This window comes from Zonotrichia albicollis, chromosome 2 (assembly GCF_047830755.1).
Source record: "Zonotrichia albicollis isolate bZonAlb1 chromosome 2, bZonAlb1.hap1, whole genome shotgun sequence".
Classification (NCBI taxonomy): Eukaryota; Metazoa; Chordata; class Aves; order Passeriformes; family Passerellidae; genus Zonotrichia; species Zonotrichia albicollis.
The window spans coordinates 35,284,761-35,308,205 of record NC_133820.1 but is presented as its reverse complement, the minus strand read 5'-3'; the positions used below and the strand labels follow the sequence as shown (position 1 = coordinate 35,308,205).

Here is a 23,445-nt window from a genome sequence, read left to right as displayed (position 1 = left end):
CTTTTCACCCCCCAGTTCCTAAGAGATGTTTAATGGGAATTTACAGACATCTGTAAAGGCAGAAAGCCTCTCTCATTTCATAAGCATTGGCTCAGTAATGGTGAGACACAGCAAGACACCTGAGAGATGCTTTGTTTAAACTGCAGATGCACACTCAGTTCACTGAACTTTAATCCACAGTGGGAACTGTGACAGACCACAGAGTGGATCTGTCCCTTGCTCTAAAGGGCACCAGACAGACACACACAGGCACACAGTACCTGCTTCTCCGTTGCAGTTGTGAACTTCCCACAGAGGGGATTGTTAATCGTTACAGTGTACGTCAAAGTCCTCAACTGATTGCCATTGGAGTCTCTATTCCAAGGGGTTGATACAGCATCTAGATGAGAAGTTATGCAAGATCTCACATAAAAAATTACCCATCTTATCATGTCTTAACAGTTTGAGAACAAGAGTAGGGGGAAAGACAGAAAACTGGTTCCAATTAATTGTGGGGCTTTTCCAGGAAAAACCATACCCATGTAGTCTGCTAATAAACAAAGGTGAGGCTGTGGATAGCTGAGCCTGAATCTACTGAAACAGGGTTGACAAAAGAGTAAGCAATTAAATGAAAAGATGTCATTTCCCATTTGCTTAGAGTTGCATAGATTCTTTTAGCATTATCAAAAGCTTTTGCCACATTGCCTTCCCAGCTGACACTGAATAAATATTACCCTTTTTGACTTGATTTTCTGTTCTTATGGTCTCAGTGAATAAAATTTACTCACCCAGAAAATTAAAGCCTGTGAGTATCGTTTAGGAGGATGCAATGATTTTTGCCTGTATACCAGCCATACAAATTTCACTATTTCTGGGACACAATGTAACCAGAAATACCCCACAGAATGCATCAACTTAATAACCTACTCAAAATTCAGGAATTAAGGTGCAATTTTGTGGTGCACTGAAATGAGGTTTTTACTCCAAAATGTGTATACCTAGGGAAACAATAGTCTAGCTTTAGATATCCTCTCTCATAGCGAAACTTAAAAGCTTAAAAATTCTTTTAAAGCAAGTAAAAACTTCAAAAAAATTCAACTTAGCCCTATTTAGCAATTCTCAGAGGTAAAAAATTTCAGGGTAGCTTGTAACAGACAGAAAGGAGAAAAGTTTATTACCTACTATACTCCTGGAATTAAGAAACCTCTGCATGAAGTGAGAATTGGTGAAAAGGATTTCAAACATCTTGTCTGCAGTGATGTGGAAAACTCTGTTTATAAAAAGTCTCCCATAGAGATCATTGTCAGAGACAGTCTCCTTCACTGCTAAGAAAGACAGAGATCAGGTTAAGAACAGTATTACACATAACCTTGATAGCATTCTAGGTTTTATTACAGCTTAGATCTCTCCCAAGCTTGCATCAGCATTTGTTTCTTGCTCTCAGAAACCCAGTAAGGATAGCAGCAAATGACCATAGATAGGTTGCCTTCAGGAACAAAGTCCAAAGCTGATTTTCAAATATACACCACTACCACCACTTCCCTGTGTAAATTGATAAGTTAACAGCAAAAGCTACCTCCCTTTAATTTTGCCTTCAGTATTCTACTAATCCTGCAAGAAACACTGGGGAAAGAAAGTTAGCATAATTTTCATTAATATGTGTGTCTATTATACAAAAGACAAGAAAGAAGGACAGTAAAACCATAACAGTTTTCTTCTTATGGCTGGTTCCAGAATTCTGCTTTTAGCAGTTGTAATACTGGTAATGCCCACAGTCTAAAGGATCAGGTAGACTCCCAAGCAGTTCTTCCCTCCACACCCATTGAACAGGAACACAAGGGGCACCCTGCTCCATTTTGCAGTTCCCAAAAATGCATAGAGAGGCTCAAATGCCACCATTTATTTCAAAGCCACCGAGCATCCCAGTGGCATTCTGTGGCTGCAGCACTGATCTTTGCTATTTCTGCTTTTTGGTGGTTGCTGGCATGACTCAGCTTTTGTGGTTTTCTCAGCCACGCTTGCAAGAGATAAGGGATAGAACTATAATCCTGGAGGGCAGGCAGTTTCCTGTGCCAATCCCAACTCAATCTGCTTATGCTTTAGAAAGAAGTCAATCCTAAACTATAATTACCAGCAAGACAAACAAGCCCCCTCCAGCACCACACATCACTAAAATGAAACAAGCAGCCCAAAAGCAAATCTTGCAGCAGACAGACACAACCTTTCAACTGATACAAACGAATGCTCAGGGCTAGGAAAGGTCAGTGCCAGCCACAAATGCAAAGGGAGCCTGAATATCACACTGTAGTTCACAAGCTGCCTGCAGGCTAAGGTTACAGCACTTAAAACATTACTGGCTTGGTAGCAGTCAGTATTGATAAGGCAAATGCACTGACTGAACAATCACAGCAGTCCCCAAGAAAAGCCAGTTCTGACTGAGCAGACTCCCTCTCTAGTGCTGCTCCTAGCCTGCTAGAACATCTGTCTCCAAAAAAGCTCTCCTTGATCTCATCAGACTTCAAAGGACCCCAAAAGAGAAGCGTGAGTGCTGTGTTTTTGTGCTTGCACAAGAGGTTGACTTCCTCTCCATGCTGTGTTCTGCTTATGCAATTGTAATTCCAAACAATTATGAGATGGACAGAAAGCAAACACACATTTCAAGAGGCCTATTTAATCAGTCAATACACAGTCATTACACATAGAATATTAATTCTGCTGTGCTGAAACATTCTGCAGGAAGCCAGAATTTCAGCCTGAGTTTTCAGCTTTTACTCACTGAATTTTCTCTCCTAACTGAATCTAACTCTAATAAAAGGCAGGCCAAGTGAACTGTAAGTCTGACCTAATTTAACAAGACCTCAACATTACAGATCTCTCCTTTCAGAGTGCACTAGCCACATCCTCTCTTTTGCTAAGAGACAGGAAGTTTCAGATACTGATGCTGTCCTCCCCCACTCCTACTGTGCCTCAGCTACCAGGCAATACACAACTAGTTACTGTGGTTGAGTGTTACTCAGCTGGACACTGACATGCCCAAGGAATCTGCTACCACTTAAAAAAAAAATAGACACCAAGACACATGATCAAGCCACCAGATAAGCATCAGATCAGTTTTGTCAGCTCCTTGTATATGTCTTAGCAAACACAAGATAACACAAGTTACCTCTGCCCCAGTGAGCCTGAGCTAAACAACTCAACTTCGCATTCACCTGCGGAGGACAGCTGCTATTCTTCTGCTGGTGCAAGGTAATATGGTATGCCAGGTCAACTTGTGATATGCACAAAGCCCATGCTTTACTACCTTAAGGTGCAGATCTTGCTACTAAGCTCTATTACTCAGTCTATCCTCTTTCTAGTGAGTTTGAACAAAAAGCATCCACAGGTCTAAACAAAACTTCCCCTAAGTTAATCTACCTACACTAGCTCTATATGGTCATGTCTCTAATAAGGAATAGTCAATTAAGTGCCAATGAAGTGCATGAGCACCTATTGAGAAATATGTTTTCTATTTACAATCCTTCTCAGCTCTTGAAAGAAACAAAAGAGGTTTTTTAATGTTGTTAGCACATACGGCAGTAATTTTCAGAAAATCCAAGCTAAACCTGGGTTTACATATCAGGCCCATCAGCTACTTTAGATGCTGGGATTCAAACAGCTGTTCTCCAAGAAAACTGTAAACTTTCTGGACAATGAGTCTGGAAGGTGCATGTGTGCACACATGCTGTGAGTTCCACATCTGTAGCAAGATACACCAAGAACTTGACAAGCTTCGAGTCACTTCCATCTGGGCTTCTCAAAATTTATCTGTGGAAATTCTTATGAAGCAGTGAGCACAAACAGTAGCATAGCAATGAATAAGCATACACTTTATACGTTTGTCATTTGAACAGAACAGGCAGCCTTAACCACTTATCTCTGCTACAAGTGAAGGTGCATGTTTGTCTACAGTTTCATTTCACACAGGTAAACTTGCCTTTGTTTTTCTCACCAGTAGGGCAACACAAAGCATTTTACCCTAAGAATGGCTTGGAATGCTCTTTATTAACAAAGTATTTTGTGCAAATAGAGAGATATTAGTTTAACTCCTTCACTTTGAAAGCTGTTCTAACCCCTCAGCAACATATAATTATCAACACTAACTTTCTTAACCTGAATACATTTATAGCTAAATTGGAGCTGTCTACTAAAAGAACATGAGATTATTCTGACTTTAGGTAAGGATCACTAGGGACCCAAAAAACACAGAAGTAAGCATATTACCCAGAGTGTTCTGATTCAGCCTAACGACAGCAGGTCTATTCCCTCCCCCACTACTACTTTGCACTTCCTAAGGTCATTTTCATCACTGCAAGGCAAGCTGCGAAATAATATTTGAATATAATACCATTATGCAGCAGAGATGGTAGAGGTTTAAAGACATCTGCAGTGCAAAAAAAGAGACAGAAAATGGGGAGGGGCATGGGGCAGTAAGAAAACCACTGTTATTAAAATTCCCCTCAACAACGAACAGCAAAAAGCTAAACATACTACACGCAAATTAAGAAAGCTGAACTGATAAGAGCACAGGCTATCAAACAAATTAGTAAGAAGGCTGATTTTCCACTCCACAGAGTTGGGGGAGGATCAGGATTTTAAAAAGTATGTATGCAAATCTTGGCACTGTTGAACATTTCTATACCGTTGGGAATAGGGAAAAATTACAGGCTGCATGAAAGATATGTAGGTAGAAGCTTTTAACCAAATAGACCTGAAATCAAGTGAATAAAACCAATTCCTAGAAGTGAACATGTTCCAGACATCATCTATTTAAAGACTGTACCAGCAGTATTAACCATTTTCAGAGAACTCTCCTATACTTGAAGTACAGAATTATATTGGGGAACTACTAAGTAAGTATTGCACAATACTTTTTGCAGTTCACAAGATAAAAGAACCTCACCATTTTTTGCCTTCAGGTGACTTAAACATATATCCTCCAAACACCAAAATAAAGAATTTTGTTTTTCAACAAAGTATATCCTTTCAGTATTTCAATTAAAATGCCAATAAGATAACAGGGCTACTCTTCCTTACATACAACGCATATCCAAAATTTTGTATTGGGGGGAAGAGGAGGACAACTAATACAGGGCTGAACCTAATTTCAACTGTCCTGTATTTTAAATAGAGGTATGCCCTCTACACCAGTATCTGCAAGCAGTCAAGCCTCTGCTGTGCCCATCCTGCAGCACCATGGTGCAGCCAGTTATGCTCTCCCGCAGGTCACACATTTAAGGTGGTTATTTGTACACATAGAAACAACACAGTAAGTCTGTCATGTTACACAAGGAGAACAGAAATGTGTGATCTCCCTGCACACAGTAGAGCCTTCTAGCAGAAAATACTGTTTTCCCTATATCCTGCTTCCCCCTTCTTACTTTGAAGTACTTCATGCCAAACATGGTCATGGAAAACAGACAAACAAACTATACTAAAGAGTCTTGAGGAAATCACAAAGATCTCCTGGCTCTGGGTTAGAAACACGTATTCTATGCTTGAACTAAAATCTGTTTTCTGAAATTCAGAATTCAGGCCACAGATATTAATGTTTAGCTTAGCCAAAAGTTTGTCATGGCCCAGGATTTATACTCTGATTTACGAAACTGGACAAAAACACCAAGATGCAGGTCAATAGGCCAGTGGTGCACAGTGGGATGCAGACCCCCATCCCCAAGGTGAGAACTGCTTAGGACAAGGGAATTATTGCTGTGAAGAACAACAGTCTTGAGCTTGCCCCTCACCTTATTTGCCAGGACACCTTCATGGGCAGCCTGAGTATGAGCCAGAGGACACAAGAGAAATTAATCGCATGGGTAAACCTTTGCCATGTAGGAAAGCTAGTTTCATTTGCGTGAAGGAATTCACCTTGTAAGAGTGGGGGGCAACTGCAACAGAAAACAGACAGAGAAACAGAAGAAAAAAATTCTAAGCATGAAGATTCTGAGAGAAAAGATTAACGTTGTGAGTCTAGAAAATCCTGCTCCGAATAAAAACAGACTAGTCTTGGGGAAGGGAAGAAAAATAAGAAAGGCGGCATGAAATCAGTTGCTTTTTATTAAAGAGATATCTCCAGTTTAATATGCTCTATTTATTCAACATCATTAATGCAGGCATGACAGGGAATATTTGCTGCTATTGTTTAGGCACTAGCAGCAGGAAAGACGACAGGACTACTTTTTAATCAGTTTAACTGGAGACCTTCGCCATAAAAAATAAAATTCAGAGACAGAAGAGAGATGTAGTAATAGAAAAATAGGAAAGCTGCAAAATATCTAAAACATCTAAAAGCCAGAACATTCTGCTGCTCTAAGAGATACACCTGTGAAAGAGTAAATTAATTTTTGAAGCTTGTTAAGTGTGTAGGAGTATGGCACAAACAACAGCCTCTTTAAGTAGGTATATTTACAAAAATGATAATGCCTGACATACATTGAGTTGAAGCTGAACTCAAGCCAACATAGAAGCAGTATGAGGGAGCAACAGCAAAGTTAACTGAATATAACCATATCCCCAGGCAAAAATCACAACTTGAAGGCAGCCAACTCAAACTGTAACTCTGAAAGCTTTCCTGCATACCTCAACAGTCCCCCCGTAACAACACCTGCAAACAACTTCAGTTGTTGGCTCTGAAAACAAGTCACAAAATTTCTCAGTGAGATTAAGAACTGCCTTCAATTAACTAAACTATTCTATTCCTGCCAACAAGTGATGAAGTAAGTTCTCTTTGCACATGAAAGAAATATACAGCTGCTTCTGAGCACAGTACTACTGCTGGGGTTTTCTGTCTTTTTTTTCTCACTACCATATAACCTTGGAACCAATACAGGTTGTGCACACTTCACATTAAAAGCATTTACAGAACCCAAGATTCAGATATTACAGAATATCCACCAAAGTTCAATGGGCTGTCTGAACAACTACAGCCCTTTGGCACAGAAAACCTCCCCAGGGAAAGTGAAAAAATCTCATCACAGAAAGTGAGAACTTGTCAGGGGCTACTGTGGAACCACAGCACAAGCACCCACAAATCTCAGCACAAGTCTGTCATCCAGGTACCTGCGCTGCTTCTATCTGGTACTGGGTAATGAGATATGAGGTTGGTATATTAGGATCCACTGTTAGCACAGAGAGTGAAAGCTGCTCTAAGATATCCATTAAGGTTTCTCATTTTCAGATCAGACTCAGAGCATGCACTATACTCTCCTGAAACCCTGGGCTTTCAGTAAGTTCCTCAGCTTACTCCACCAATAACAATGAAGCCCATAAGCCTTAAGCAAGTACAAGTGTAAAGAAGGGGGTTGGGGGAAACTTTCAGATATTTAAGTACAGCCTGAAACGTTTCCCCTCAGTTTCCCAGAAATACAAACAAATGAAAGAAACATCTTTGAAATTAGCACCACCCCACTGTCAAGAAACTTTTAGTTTAAGCTGTTGGCAACTCTCTCCCCACCAAAAGAGAGAAAGAAAACCACAATTTCTTTGTTTTCATTCTAAACACCCAACAACTTTTTCCCTCACAGAAACAAAGATTAAAAAATGCTTTTGCTGCAATTCTGTGAAACAAATAAGCAAACGAGTTTCATAAGATCAGAAAGTTCTCTAACTTTCTCCACAAGTGAGATGGAGCACCAAAGTCATGTTGTTTTCCAGATCCCAACTGTTAAGAAAGAGATTTATACCTTCTTCACTATCTGAAGCACTGCTCTTCTCTGGAAGATTTTCATTCTCGTTAAGGTCCAAAGACTTTTCTAAAGACCTGCTCCTAACTAGCTTAGCAGGTTTTCTTTCTGAAGATGGAAGAGGACTCTTTATTTGCTTCTCACTTGAGGACTCCTCCACCTGAAACAACCAAGAGCAGAAAAAAATGCCAGCAATCAGAGACCATTAAAAAAAAAAAAAACAGAGAAAGTTACTATAAAAGAAGACAGCCATACAAAGTAAGCCACAAGTTCTATCTCCTCAATTACCACACAGTCAAGCACTAATCTCCCCCTTGTTCCTCCACCCCAGCCAACCTCTCTTCCCTTTATTTAAATATTTCACTAAACTCTGGTAACAAGAAACAGACTTACTTATATGTACTGACGGTACCAAGAGCTCCCTTAAATGGGACAGTCCTCTTGCACCCATCTGCACAGTTTGGACCCCTTCCCTGCTGCTTCAACACTAGCATTGATAAATTAATTAACCTTACACAGATTTACTTTACATTTATCAGGTTAGTTTTTCCTAGCAGTTTAGCAAGGGTCCAGCAACCCAGAGGGGAAGCACAACGAAACAGGCAGGGTGCCCCTCTTTCAGCACGATTAGATTAACCCAATTACATATTTGAATAGTTCTTATTTTGTAGGAAACCATCACCCTCTGAAAAAAAGAAGTTTTACGATACTGTCTAGAGCCATCCTACTTATAAAATATTACTTCTCACAAACAAAGCAATGGAGTATCATTTGCCAACTCCAATATGTAAGCAAGAAGGAAATCCCTCTGAACATCAGTCACTGAATCAATGATGCAGCTCTTCACCTTAAACAAGAACTGTCAGCTAAGCATGTATGCCATTGCACACTTAAGTAAGTAAATCTCCAGGGAAACTATATGGACAAAGTTTGTGTATCTAAAAATGCCACCCAAAAAGTTTGGCTACCAGTTTTGAATCAGTTTTCATTCTAATCCTCTCCTCAAGGCCCCACTGCCACCAGTGGAACATGCGGGATGAAGAGCAGCACGGCCCTGGAAGAGCAGTGTGTGGACCACAGTAAATATGATCAGGCCTCCCCAGCTGAGTTGTTCTGACTCATCTGCAAAACCATCACCCCTAAAGAGTATTCAGCATTGACTCAAGAAAGCAAAAGCATCCACTGCTTGAACAATCATCATGTACTTCCTGTACTTCTTGGGTATTTTAAAAAATAAAAACCTGCTACTTTTCTTGTGCAACCAAGGGCTATTAGGTGTGGGTGGCTGGAAAACAGAGACAGGCATAAATCTGACTGCAGTATAAGCAGACAAAAGTACTCCTTCGGGGTCAAAAAAATATAAAGAAAGACTGAATCAGAAAAACACATTAGTTAACAAATGCTCCTATTGAGAGAAGCTGCCATGTAAGTTATACTCAGTCACATAACAGGATCTAGGACAGAACCAACATTAAATGTCAAAATACCAATAAAGATGGAAGTCCAAAAGGAGCTAGTTGCAACAGAAAAGCCTAAAAATCTGATCCAGCACAAACCCAAGGAACTCTCATAGCATTTTGACAACAATCACGATCTAGTGAAGCAAGGTTCTCACCAGCAGCATAAGAGTAGCCCACTACAGCACAAGCAGAGCAGGGAAGCCAGGCTCAAGTCATTAGACAAAAGCACCAGCTCCTGGGAAAAAAAAAAAGCTTTTCATGTTGTCATGGAAGAAGAGATTCAAGCTGGGGCTTTTGTAATAACTGATTGAGTTTAACACAGATTTCATGGGGGTTTGGGTTGGTTTGCATTTTTTCCACACTAAAGAGTAAAGATTTTTAAGATCTGTCAGCTGGAATTAGAGATGTATAATTTATTGCCAATTGTACACGTATCTCCTGAGCTAGTCCAGTAGTGCTAAGCTCTGTGCCAAGGGCTTCTTGGTTTTCAGCCTGTGAACAGCAAGATCTGGGACTGGAAGGCCTCCCTATAAAGGGAGGAGGGAAGATGATGGTTGCAAAAACAGGCAACAAGGTGGCTCCCACACTCACATGTACTGAGAGGGCAGGTAAGCCACGTAAACTTGTGTCAATCAACGCAAGACAGCCATTAACAATATTTTTTTCAAATACTAGACCTCCACTATTCAGATCTTCATCTTAGGAGAGCTTTGGGCCTTATTTGTCTATCAGAGCAGTAAAGGGAATTTAAGCCTGTTTCCCTCCAGTCTTTGGAAGGTGGTTAAGTGGGCTTTGTGTCATCACTGACTTCTGATAAACACATTCTAAGCACTACTGCCTCCTCCAACTGCCCTTGTGGTTCTACAAAATATGCTGCAATCCTGGGGCTGTGGAGAGAGCATGGATATTCTTGAGTAATGCCAAGTGACACATACAGCTAAACAAAATCATTGTGCACTTTAGCTACCCTGAAACAGTAAACAGTTTAGTTACACATTTATCAAGACCGCACTTTAACACTATAATTAAAAGACTTTTCAGAGGCAGTTTATTCAAAGCAGAAGACTGGCATTTTTAAAGACCAAATCCCCAGGCATTCCTCCTTACCAAGATGCCAAATCAGATTTAGCACCTGCAAGAGACATCTCGGGGTGTGGCTTCTTTTCCAGGCACAGCAATTATTTTTAAATGGCTTGTTCTTGCTCAAGTAAGATTTACAAGTACAGACTAAGGGTACCTGAGTAGATTTTTAGTTATCCCAAACAATCCAAATTCCAGCAGCATCCTCAGTATTCTCAGGCCTCCCCTACAACTCTCCAAAAAACTTGTTTCATACTGCTTGAGTGATAGGTACTCCATGAGGAGTACCCATCACTCAAACAACTATGCTTTTAACATCTGAGAAACACCAATATTCTTTGCTGGATATGAGTCCCTAGCCATTAACTCGGATCTTGGCAAAATTATTTAAATCCTACTTAACCTCCAGATCAGTTTCAGCAAGTGACAAAAGCCAGAAGATATAAAGGTAGGGTAGTAAAAACTATTAAATTAATCTCCTTTCTTCCTTCACATATTCTCCTAAGCAAAACTGGCAATTAAGTTTTGTGACCCTGGTGAAGCTTATAAAAAATGCATTAGCGGTTTATTTTCTTTTCCAAGACCTTTGGGACACCTAATAACCAAGAGACAATATCTGCAACTTTTTAGGACTACAGCTGCACACAGGAGCCCCAGTAACTGTGCTAGACACTGTGCCCATCTTATATCACTACTAATGCACTTGCTGCTCACACTAGCCAAACACATTCACAAATTCATACAACATGAGTGAACATGAGTGAGCATTCATGCTTGGTAGTTGTACTAACCCAAGGCATCAAGGTCAAGGTAAAACTCATCCTTATTATAGCAAGTGGGGGGACTTTCCCCTTCCTTCTGAAGCATTAAAAAAGGTTTAATATATTCACAACAGCAGACTGACCATTGAAGGCAAGGAAGACAAAGTGTAATTATCCTTTAATAAGCCTTATATATAGGAGATACAATAAGAGGAGATATCTTTTTAAATGACAAATAAGCACAAGCAAGAAAGCATTGGAAGTGAAAAAGGCATTACTTTCAAAAAGCACTTGGATAAAACACAAATATGGTCCCCTTGGGAACTGGATAAGAAAAACCAAGATATTGTTTCTAAAGGGGAAAAAAAAAAACCAGACCAGGGCATAAGCCTCAGCATTGTAGCAAGGCTGCGCAGCGAATTAGTGACAGAGCACTGCTGAAGCTCATACCAACAATATTCTCTTACACAGAATTTTGCTCATTTTCAAATTTAAGAAACATTCTTGACTTCTCAAAGACTTCCTTGGAAGTTACAATCTCCATTCAGCCTATGTTTGCAGACATACACGTTAAGCACATATGCTTATCAGCAAGAAAGGCTGTGTCAGCACTTACTCCTGGCAACATGTGTCTGTTGAGTGACTCTCCTTCTGTTTGAAGTGTGGGCTCACGAACTAAACCAATCATTTTGGGTAGTTTTTCATCCCTTTCTCCAGAATCATCACAAATGCTGGATCTGTCCAAAGCAAAAAGAAGATATCTTTGGAGATCTAAGCACTGAGAAATCCGAGAAAGCGTCTCGTGGGATTTTTGCATTGAAAACATGGCTGTTCAGATAACATTAAAAACTATCAAGTCATTCTTCCTACATACAGCTCATTAATATCAAGCCATCTTTCTCATTTCATCCACCTCTCAGAACATTCAGCTTCTGATCATAAGGTTAATGACACCAAGAAAGTGAGTGCTGTGAGAAATGAGGAAACATACAGCTTGTACCTAGTTTGGAAAGAAAAAGCATTATGAAAGTGTCAGAAAATAATTTTTTTCCTGCATAGCTTATTCCAAAGTTGCGACTTTCTAACAGAAAAAAACCCAAAACGTAACAAAAAAAAAAAATCCAAGCAAACCTAAAACAGAAACCAAACCAATCAAACAAAAAAACCCCTCAAAAATACTTAATAGAACATCTTTTGAAGCCTGTAATGAACTGAAGACATTTTTCTCACAAACATACTCAGGTAACACAGGATTAAAGAGTCAAATTACATTGTTCCGTTTTGGAGAGTCATACTTATTTACACAGAGGTATGTGAAGTGCTGTTATTAGATTGACACTGGCAGGTCATAAATCAGTTCACATTTGTTCAAAAAAATAAATCAAGGAAACTTTCAAAAATCCACATCATTATTATTACAACTATTCTGACTTGTTATATTATTATTCCTGTTTCTTAATTCAAACTGAGGACAATACAAAAATAAGCTAAGACATCAGATATTGGGGGAACAAGGCAAAACAAGTATTTCAGGCTCCACAGAGGACGGGAAGAAAGAAAGCATCTGAACCATAATATAGCTGCATTCTATGCAAACCTTCCAAACTGCTGAAGGGCATAAAGGTGCTAGATGGACTAGGCACCATCATGCAAAAAGGCTCCTATTTAAGCTACCCTATGCTGGTCCCCAAGCAGATCTAGGGATAGAACAAGGTGTTCCTCTCTCCTCTTCTAAGGGGCCTCAGCTTCACTGCTACTATTTTAGCAAATTCACACAGTTAAGTTCTCATGCACACTCAGTCTATGCAGTTCAGACCTTTGTACCCTTTTACTACAGGCTCAACCATTCTGGTAAGGCTACAGCAGCTCTTTAGAAACTGAGTTTCTAAGAAAGAGGACACTGCTTCTCCCCAGATGTTTCAATAGGCTGTTCAGCCTCTCCTTACCGAGACTGCCCGTTGTCCTCTGACGATGAGTGGAAGCTCTCCATCTCCTCGCTGTTCAGGCCCAGCTCAGAGCCATAGCTCTGGTGCACCAGCTGCCAGAATTCCTGCTTGGTCAGCCTCTGAAACAAAGCAGGCTAGTCAAGAACCACGGTATGGAACAGTAAGGCACTGGAGGAAAAACAGCAACAAGTTTGTATTACGCCACAGCCTTTAACCTCAATTCTGACAAGGACCGAAAGCATTCAGGTATCACGTTCCGAGATTGGGTTTCAGCATTTTGGGCAACTGTACTCCTGTCTACTCCACACTCCCACTGCTGTTCAACCAACCATACCAGGCGTAAGAAAAATCATCATTTTAAGAAAACACACATTTGTAGCTATTACTTGCTTCTTCACATGTCACCAATATTTTCATAGGTACCTTCAAGGTACCTCCCTCTTGAACTTCACTTGATATGGCACAAGGTAAGTAATTACCTCTTTGATTCTCAACAAACTGTTTAACAGATACCCACCTGTTTCTTGAGGATGCTCAGAGTACTTTACAAATTGTGGGAGGCTAGCATTTCAGTCACTACACTGGTGTCTAGGTCAGCCAAATGTCCACTTTGCCAAGGTGGGACACTTTGCCAAGAAGGTCCTCACTTTGTACCACCAGCATCCTCTTAATGAAAAGTAGTTGCATTTCTTCAGGATTACCTTAATTGAGGACTAGCTAAGTCTTCCCCTTCTTTACAATATCTCTATCCTGTTCCAAGAATTCCCACACCTACTGAGACATATTTCTCTTAAATTGTCAGGAAAGCTTGGAGGTGAAAGTAGTATGACACACTCATATCTGCAAAGTAAGCAATGAGTTTCAAAGTCCACCTTGGCTGTAAAGAGCTTGGGGGGGAGGGGGTGTGAAAAAAAAGAAAGAGAAAGAAAGGAAATAAAAGTTTTGGTATTTAACAGAGCTCAGAGAGAAATACTAGCGATCTTAAAACAGGAGACACCACACTGGAAAATGTGCCTCGGCCACCATCCATATTGATCAAGGGAACAGAACTGTGCTAATGAGGCAGTAACACAAGTAGCGCTTACTATTTGCATGAAATGATGACATTAAATACCCATGCATTATTTAAAAGGCCTTTAAATGATCCTCTCCACCCGCTTGCTTCACCTGAAGAGTGTTAGTTACAGCACCCGCAATTTTAGACAGGCACGGAGGAGCTGACCCGCGCTCAGGATGTAAATTCGCGCCCGCAGCAGCCCCGGCGCTGCCCGCGCCCCGTCCCGCTCCGCGACCCACCTGGCGCGTCCCGCGGGGCAGCGCCGCTGCCGGGCCGGCCCCGCTCCCGCCGGGAGCTGCCGCCGCGCTCCCACTTCCTGCTGGGCGGCGGCGCCGGGGCCGGGGCAGCGCCTCGCTCGGCGCCTCGCTCGGCTGCCGCCGCCCGCCCGGGGCGGGACAGAGCCAATCTCGGCCGCCGGGCCGGGCCGGGCCCCGCGGGGATCCCGCTGTCGCCGCGCCCCCGCTGCGGCATCCCCGCGCTGCATCGCCTCGCAAGGCACGGGAACCGCTCCCCCCAGGGCCGCGACAAACAGCCCAACTCGGGGGACCAGGAAGGGTTTTTCTCTCGGGTATTTTCCAGCACAACACGGTTTCGGGCTTTTCAGAAAGCAGCTGGCAACAAGAATCCTATTGGCAGAGATCGGTTTCAAGGTATTTAATCCTAGCGAGGGCAAAGTAAACATTAAAACACAAAACACACAGCTATAAAGCAAGGGTCATAGCAGCTAATGCCAGCCTCCCTCTGCATGCGGGTTTGTACAGAGCAATGCAGTGCTGAAACACATGCATCCACTTACAGCTGGCCTTACTTTCCCCAGGCATTCTGTCTTCTGAAGCAATAAACTCATAACCACAAACAACTGCCTACAGCTGTTCTTATTAAATGGCCAAAACCAGGGGCGGATATCACAGGTTTTCAAAATACGACTGAGGTGAATCTTTAGCTAGCACACCTTCCACCTAGGAATCAAAGGACAGAAATAAAGCCATTCTCATTTCTGTTGCCCAATATTGCCGATGCCTTGATTCCCAGTCATAATGGCACAGAGTTAACGTTGCTAATTAAATTGGCCAGTATGTTTTGTCTATGGGCAAATCAGTCTGCCCTTTTACAGTCAGCTCAACAGTTCGAGGAAAGCAGAGAAGCTTTTCAGCTTCTATAAAGGAATCTATAAAGCTGTTTCCTGTTGTTTTGTAAAAGCAATGTTACAAACTTCTGCTTCTAAAACAGGATTCTTCCACTCTGCTCAATTATTCCTAGCTCAGCTAGATATACTAAGTTCTTAATGGTCACAAGCCAAGATCAAAGGAGACTTGCTTTATTGTATCAGAACCAGTCAGTTTTGAAAACAAAAAAGGGCATAAATTTTCTGGGTCAGACTTCTGCTTCTGAGAGATGCCTTAGAGAAGCTCTGAAGCTTGAAAGGCAAAATCTAAACATTCATTACTTTGCCTATTCAAGGTGATGGTCTACACCGCGTTTTTCCTCAGTTCACTTTGTATACAAAAACAAAGGCTACAAGAAGCAGCTGGGATACACTTTTGTCTTTTCAAGCAGAGCACAGATCATCAATATTTTGCTTAATGCCAGACAAAACAGTGTCATGGCACAAGCAATACTACAGAGTACCACTGACAGAAGCAAAGCTGATGATTTTTACCCTCTTTGGACAAATGCAGAAATAAGAACAAGACCTGCCATACATGTTGACTAAAGAGACAGCCCTCACCACACAGCACACTTCTACCAGTCAACTCTGATACAGAACTCTGTTTGCAGAACAGGGGAGGGAAACAGCAAACTCCCTCTCTAATTGCCTAAACATGAAGCTCAGAATCAAACCAAGTCTTCCTTCATCTCTTAAATTAATCTTGTTGTACACAAAGGTGCAAATAAACATCTCTCTTTTCACAACCTTCCCTGAGAAACTGCTGGGGAAGGCAGAACTGCTGTCCTGGAAGATGTTTACCACAAGAAGCCCAGGTGATCAGAAATTCTGGTCCCTTCTCACACCTCTAGACTTACCTGCTACAATGTCTTCGGAGACAGGTGCAAATCTCTACCCAGCAAAGCATAAGAAGAACAATAGGAAAATAAATCCAACTCTAAGGCAGAGGACTCATGGGAATTGAGACCGATTAAGTTAAGATCTTGTTCCATTAGAAATAAGGAGCGCTGTGTTTGTTTGGGATTTGAATGACCTGCCTAATTACATTTTAATTTGTTCCTTCTCCCTTAAACTTGAAGGATATTTGACACCTGTAAGGTTTAGGTAAATAAAGCAAAACTGTGAATGGCACTGCTCTTATTGTCTATAGCAGCCATGAATAAATTCCTTGTGCCAATCTGGAAAGCCCACTGCAAAATAGGATTTTTGGCTGATTTTAGAAACTAAAGTATTATTGAAAGCTGCAGTGGATGTGGAAGCAGCTATCTGTTTTATCAAGACCGGTGTCATGTCTCTTCCAGACCTGCATTAATGATTCCTTATTTTCCATGATGCTGGATCATTTAAAACACAATGGGAAGGTAAAAGCCTACAAGACTCACTCTGCACATGTTTTGCAACAGGGATGGAAAAAAAAAATAAAGTGGAATTTTCTTTCAAAGAAAAAAAGTCTTTCCATGGACGTTTAAAAATGAAAAAGCCTAAGAAAGACCCATGTTAAGAAGAAAGTACCCACTGACTTGCAGAGGAACTAGAGTTGAAGGGCACCAAACACACTATAGTGTATTCTGAGCAAGGTCTGAAGAAGTTACGAGCTACAAAATTGTAACTGAGCTGAAGAGGCCTAGGAGTCCTGTCAGAGCAGTGGTGCAAAGCTGGGGGAAAGCATCTTGATGGATGAAGTAAGTTTGGACACAGAATAGCATGTAACCATTTGCTGGTTCTCTTGCACAGTGCAAGTCACTTCTGACAGAAAGGCAGACTTATCAGAGCACTACTTGTTCAACCACCTAGGACATGCAGTATTTGGGAGGTACAAGGCAGAATGGCCACCAGATGGAGATCTGGGAAAGGGTATGAGGCTGACCCCACTGACAAGTTCTGCAGGTGGTGAAAGCTTAAGGTGAATCAGCTAAAGCAGACAGGTCACTCCTCAGAGGCGAGACTTCATAGCACAAAATCTGTGCCCAGAAGCGCTGAGGAGGCCAGGGACTAAAATTTACCTCTGTACAACCATGATTTGAAGCAAATGTAATTCCAGTCCCCTGGATCCAAATCCTGAAAATTGGAGATTCTTCACTGTCAGGTGGTGCAAACCAGCACTATGATACCTAAAGTAAGATTTGTACTTTTGATGACAACTTTATTTCATAATTTAACTGTTGGATGTCACCTCCAGGTCTAGAAGATGTGCTCCAGAATATAAACAAGCTATTCACAGGCTTCAAAACATTTAGCTATTGGCAGAGGAAACCAGCTCCTTTTGGAACTGGTTCCAGAGTGACATTTGTTTTTTGTCAAAAGCCATACAAATTCTGATGGCATCCCTTTGATCGCTGAAGCCAGGAACACCAAACTCCGCACGGTCAGGCGCTGCGTACCATGGCAGGGCCTCAGGTGTATGGGACATTTTCCAAATGTATGCGGTTCCTGACATTGGAGTGCTGGGGAGAAAACAGCAAAACTGCTTGAAAACACCAAGGGCTCTCTTTTACTACTAGTTCAGTAGACAGCTGCCATTCTAGTAATGTCAGTGGATCCAGCTCCAACAACTTCAGTTTCTACATTCAACTCCACAGTGCCCCTCTATAGCTTGATCTAGTAAAGAATATCATAAAGAAGGCTGACAGGTGACTCAAACACATTCTAGCAGAGAATCAGAAGTCCTTACTACGTTTCAGAAGTAGGAGCTCAACCTAACAGAAATCCTGTTTCAATAATAGTTCTAAACATAATATATTAAAAAGCCTAGATACACTTCATTACCATGCTCCATTTTACAACTAAGAAGCCCAAGCAGAAATTCTCATGAACAGGTTTATCTTTTAACATAGTGCAGTGAGGATGAAAACAAGCTAACAGCAAGATTTGACAGAAATAATAAGGATAGTTCCCAAGCTACTCTAATGCACTGGTTCCTAAAACCTGCTGGCTTAATTCATCTCATCTTGCATGCATTCCATGCCTCCTGCTTTCTTATCTATCCTTTTGCTACTGTTCTCAAGTGAAAATTTGATCCTAACGTGACACTCATTTCAGTGTCAGAGAAGAAACACACAAGAAATTTAATACTGAACAGCACAAAGCTTGTTACCTCTGTTCCAGTCCTAGGATAGGTTTGTATACCTGAATGTCCATACATTGACCCTCCAGCACCACAAACTAAATAAGTGAATAACATAAGTGCCATTTCTGACAAGCTCTGCACAATGAAAGAAAGCAAGGTTACTTCCAGTTGCTCCTTTCTGTCAAAAGGTGACAAAGTACATTGTGGCTGGATTCAAGACAATTAAATAGTATTTGATTTGAGGGACAAGGGATTTGCAAGAAACATTGGTTTTGCTTTAAATAGCACTTGCCTTTATTTTCAGTGCTTTTTTTGACAAAAGGTGCCTCTAGTCTGCCCTAAAATTCATCCAACAAAAAGAAAAAAAGTGTAGCTACTATGTGTAAGTAGTAAAACAGCTTTAAACCTCTGGGGATCATTGCAGTGTTATATATGGATATTTTGGTGTGTAATTGCAACTGAATTGAAATATTTAAACCATGAGAGACAAACAGGAAGGAACTGGTTTAGAAAACTGTCTTTCTTACAAAAAAAAATTGTCTTGTCTGTCTTTCATGATGTTCTGCAAACGTGTCAGTCTATTTTTAGAAAGATTAGTTCAAGTATCCACAAATTGCAATATAAATCAAGCTAACTAGCCAAAGTTGCCAAAATACACTTCCATATCATACAGCCTGCTTTTATTGCATTTATGCAAGGTCAGCAGAGTTGTAATGAGTTGGCTGGCAAAGGTTCAGCTAACTTATCTAAGAAGGAGTTTTGGCCTCTTTTCCTTGAAGTTTGCACTGAGAAAATCTCTTGCCTTTTTGATCACAAATTAGGCATAGAAAATGTGAAGCAAATGCATATCAATTTAGTAACATATGCTTGAGCTCATAGTGAAGAGAAGCATGCAAACTATATGGAAAGACAAAATGCTCCTTCAACAGCAGAGTTGTAGGTGGCAGTCTGAGAAGGAAAAGATGAGAATTTTGTCTGTGATCTAAAGTACAAGGAATCAAAGCAGAACATCAGATTAGAATTCTAAGTCAGAAAGGAAAAGCTAACTTCTAGTCTCTTATTCTCCAGAGGTACATCTGTCAACATGAGAAAAAGTTGATTTGGCTGCTTAACCACAGGTAGTGTTGCAGACAAGCTTACCTTATCCAGCAACACATTCTGCCACAAACGGAAGATACTGAGGTAGCTTCTGTCTCTTGCACTGAATGATGTGAAGAAAAACTGCAGAAAAAAACCAAAGTAAAACATAAGCTCACATGCAGCTATTTTCAGGAATCCCAGAATGCTTCCTTGTATCCTGAATAGCACAAGGTCATCAGTAACAGCTTGACTCATTTCACATTCAACAAACCTAGGGTCATATTCCTCAGGTTCCACAGTTTGAATCACTTTCAGTAATGATTTTCCCCAATGTCCACACAGTAAATGAAGACACATGCTGTTCTGGCCATGACACTACCCTTGGTATAAAGGAAGAGCTCCCTCCTCAACTTAAACACACCTAAATTTTTCCCACAGAAGGTTGAACAAATCAGAAACACATATGCCTGTTTCTCATAGGCCACAGCCACAGCTATTTGCATTCTTCTGCCCCATAAGCCTTTTACTAACTTTTTCACACAAGATGATGTGAAATTGAAATAATTAAAATAGGAAATCAAATTATATGCATCATTTCAAGTATTAGCATCTTTCCAATTGGAAAGCTGGGGCTTTTTTAGCAGAGAGGTCTATCTTTCTTGTCAATGAAAGTTAATGCTGGATGAATTGAGAGGGAACAGCCAAATATGATGAATCCCAGTTGCTTCCCAGAGAACAGCTCCAGGTTCACAGTGGAAAGCTCTGTTCTTTGCCAAGAATTATTATTTTTAAAGCATTTACAGAAGAACTAATCACAAAGTGTATTACACATAAGACTGCATCATGCTTTTCAGTTTTTCAAATACACACCTAAAAACTTCATTTCCCAGGACATGTTCTGGGGTAAATTTCTCCATTACTCAAAACCCATGACATCACAGTCCTTTTGTTTTCAGTAGTTTTCTTCAAGGAGTATTTGAAATCCAGTGACTTTGATATTTTTCCAGTATGAAGAATACACCTTCTGAATTCATGCTTTGAATTAGTTTTCCTTTGAATAGGTGAGACAAACTTTTACTTTCTGGTTACTGCATCAACACCACTAAGGGATTCTGCAGTCAAACTGGAGCTGAATTAGCAAGCAAACATGCACAGGGAGCAAATCTAAATCTGCCTTCTAATCCAAATCACATTTGAACATTTGACAGGGAAGTACTTATGCAAACATAGACTAGAACAAGAACTGTGTTCAGGACTCTATCATTTAACAAGAATATATTTAAAAATAGATTTTTACCTTCTCTCCTTTTGTTGCTATTTGTATGGCATTTGGAATGAGACGAGCAGTCTTCTCCTTTGTCATGAAAGTTATATCCTTCAAAGCAATAGAAATCTAAGCAGAAACACATTTAATAAGACATATTAAAAATAACTTATGACTAAAAATTTAGAAGTTACAGAACATGCAAGAAGAACTCTAACTCCAAACTCTGGGATGCAATTCAGGTGAGATCACAAAGGCAATTACTGTCTCCATTTGCTGCTTTAACAGCAAGCATTTCAAAGTAGAAGCTGAGGTGACTTAAGAGTCATCTCCTCTTCTTTCAGACTGCGGCTAGGGAAGTAAGTGGTACTTTCTGCTTTTCTTCCACTCCTCCAGCCACAATCCCAACCAAACACAAATCACAGATCTGAAAGTCAATCCCAATCAGAATGCTATACATAAAGCAGGACATAGTCTGTTACCTGATCTCTCTCATCTATCTCACAGATGTTTACAATGTAGTCAATTTTCAAAATTTTATTTGCAGTCTTGTCACTGCAAGAAATTCTGCCTTTCTAGGCACATTTGACTTGTGTATTAGTAGTTGAAATGTTTCTGTTTAGAAGAACATGGTCTGACTGGCTGCAAGAAGCTATTTCCTTCCAGCCTACCCCCGCTCTTCTCTTGAATATAAGGCTGTGCTGCCATTCAGCATTGAGAAAGGAGGAAGGTACAGCTCTAACTTGTTTTTTCCTGTGTGAGCAGGAAGTTCTCCACTTACTCCCTCCCTCTTTGCAATAACACAGCCTGCTAATGAGGTCCCAAACTTGGCTCTACCATGATGAGCTCAGATTGCCTAAAGCTATTGCTGAAGATATCACCCTGCTAGACAGGCAGAAACAGGTTACCAGGATGTATGCTGTTTTGGATTAAAAAAAAAAAACCCCAATCAGTCTTTGAACAGATTATATATTCAAGACTATAGTTTATTTTTTAATTAATTTTACATCTAAAATAAGACATATTCAATCATCAAATCCATCTGATGAAATTAAGCTTGGTTTTCAGTTAAGTATTTCTACAGCCCCTCACGGGTTTAAATACACAAGCTATTTTTTGTTTGTCCTGCATATTTCAGAGCACTCAAATATGAGATACTGACTTAAGTTATGAGCAGTCTCATAGTTCACAGAACATTTTGACCTGTCCATCCTGTTTGCTAGGTTATCTTCATTTTCTTATTCACTGTTTCATGCAAGTTCTGCAGCAGATGCAACAACTGCGTCTGAATGAATAAATTTAAACTCATTAACCTAATCTGATAGAAATAAAGGGCCAACATATCACAAATACCTATCTACCTTTGCTTGTACTGTTCAAAAGCCATAGACCACAATATGAGAACTTGCAGAAGTCATTTATCTATTCCCTTCAGCTATTTTTAGATGCTGATATTTACATGTAAGGCTATGTCAAGTAAGGTTTAATACTGGAGAGTTCTGAATAGGGCAACACCGTGTACCATGCCATGCCCCAGGTCTTACAGTAGGAGGTTATGTGTTACGTTCCTTTATAGGACAATTTTGCATGGTAAGGAAAGGCAAATTGTCATTACCAGAACTAAAAAGCCAGCTTTAGCATAATTCCTAAACTTCTTATGCTGAATGGCAGACTGAACAGGCTTACTTCAGCATTCAGATGCCTCCCCTGCTACTCTTATTTTACATCATGGATTTGAATTTCCACTCAGGGATGCAGGCTCTTTCTTCACAGCCCAGAGTTACTAGTATGATATCTGAGAGACTCTAATCCTATATCCTGAGAGGATAGGACATGGAAAAGGTGGGATTCAAGTGAGCTAAGAGATCTTACTGTGGTCTCCCATCGGAAAATGTTGCTGTGGAAGCAGAGCCAGTTTTCAGAGAGGTACAGGCGTCCTTGCAGCAGGATGTCCTTCTGGAGCGCACAGGCGTAATCTGTGTACAAAGACCAAGAGCAAGTTACTCACCCACTGACTGCAGCACAGCTGACCCAAACCTGTTAACTGAAATGAAATGGGTATTACAATACAATAAAAAGCCATTTCTTTCACTTTTAAGAAGTCTACAAGGGCAGACTTGTACTGGCTTGCATCCAGACCATTGCTCTGGGAACAGCCCAAAGCCAGAGTTGATGGTACATCCATGTGAGGACAGCATTCCATCTATTATAATTCCCTCCCCTGTGTACTATCTCAGGTTTTCAGAGAAGAAGTGTCAGACAAGACCAGGAGTACATGGGAGAAGTATTCTTTAGTCAAACTTCAAAGCATCTAAACAACAGAATACACAAACATTTTATAGTACAACAGATTATACTGTTAACTCCTACGCAACAGTAGTTCATGTTGCAGCAAGATAATAGTTTTCTACTAAACAGATCCTATCACTAGCTAAAACTATCTGCAGAGTGAGACACTAACAGGCAGATTGAAGCTATCCACTTCTTGAGGCAGGGGGTATTTCCTGAAGCTATCATTTTTATCATTCTATCTCTGACCGAAACACCCCTATTGAGAAATGGATTTCATCCACAATGTAATTACCCATAATCAGATACCTGCTAAATAAGAACAAGAGCAGAGGATTTAGTTGCATTTCTTAAAAATCTCAGAGCTTTCCCAGTTTCAGAGCCTGAAGATTGAAACAAAAGGAAGTTTCAGAAGAACTGCTGCTAGATAATTAAGATGGACCTCTTTGGGAAGGTCCAACCTAAAGAAGGGTACCTAATGTACATAAAATATGCAGAATGTATGTATTGATACAATATATATTAGTGATTTTGCCCTTAGAGGTATCTAATACCTTTATATCTGGTATTGTCTGA

The 23,445-nt window shown here is 40.5% G+C and overlaps 1 protein-coding gene across 8 annotated transcripts in view; it reads right to left on the bottom strand.

The window, feature by feature from the left end:
* Window positions 1-23,445, bottom strand: part of GRAMD1C (GRAM domain containing 1C) — a 50,939-nt gene that overhangs the window by 8,523 nt on the left and 18,971 nt on the right. For 7 of the 8 annotated variants that reach the window (XM_026792837.2, XM_074534742.1, XM_005486141.4 and 4 more), the window contains 8 exons: window positions 22,453-22,556; window positions 20,614-20,709; window positions 19,377-19,457; window positions 12,945-13,063; window positions 11,615-11,735; window positions 7,698-7,857; window positions 1,158-1,304; window positions 261-379 (listed from right to left, as the gene is read on the bottom strand). In XM_026792837.2, the coding sequence (XP_026648638.2) occupies window positions 261-379; window positions 1,158-1,304; window positions 7,698-7,857; window positions 11,615-11,735; window positions 12,945-13,063; window positions 19,377-19,457; window positions 20,614-20,709; window positions 22,453-22,556 (947 nt within the window). The remainder of the gene's footprint in view (window positions 1-260; window positions 380-1,157; window positions 1,305-7,697; window positions 7,858-11,614; window positions 11,736-12,944; window positions 13,064-19,376; window positions 19,458-20,613; window positions 20,710-22,452; window positions 22,557-23,445) is intronic. The other variant, XM_014266409.3, reaches the window with a different exon arrangement.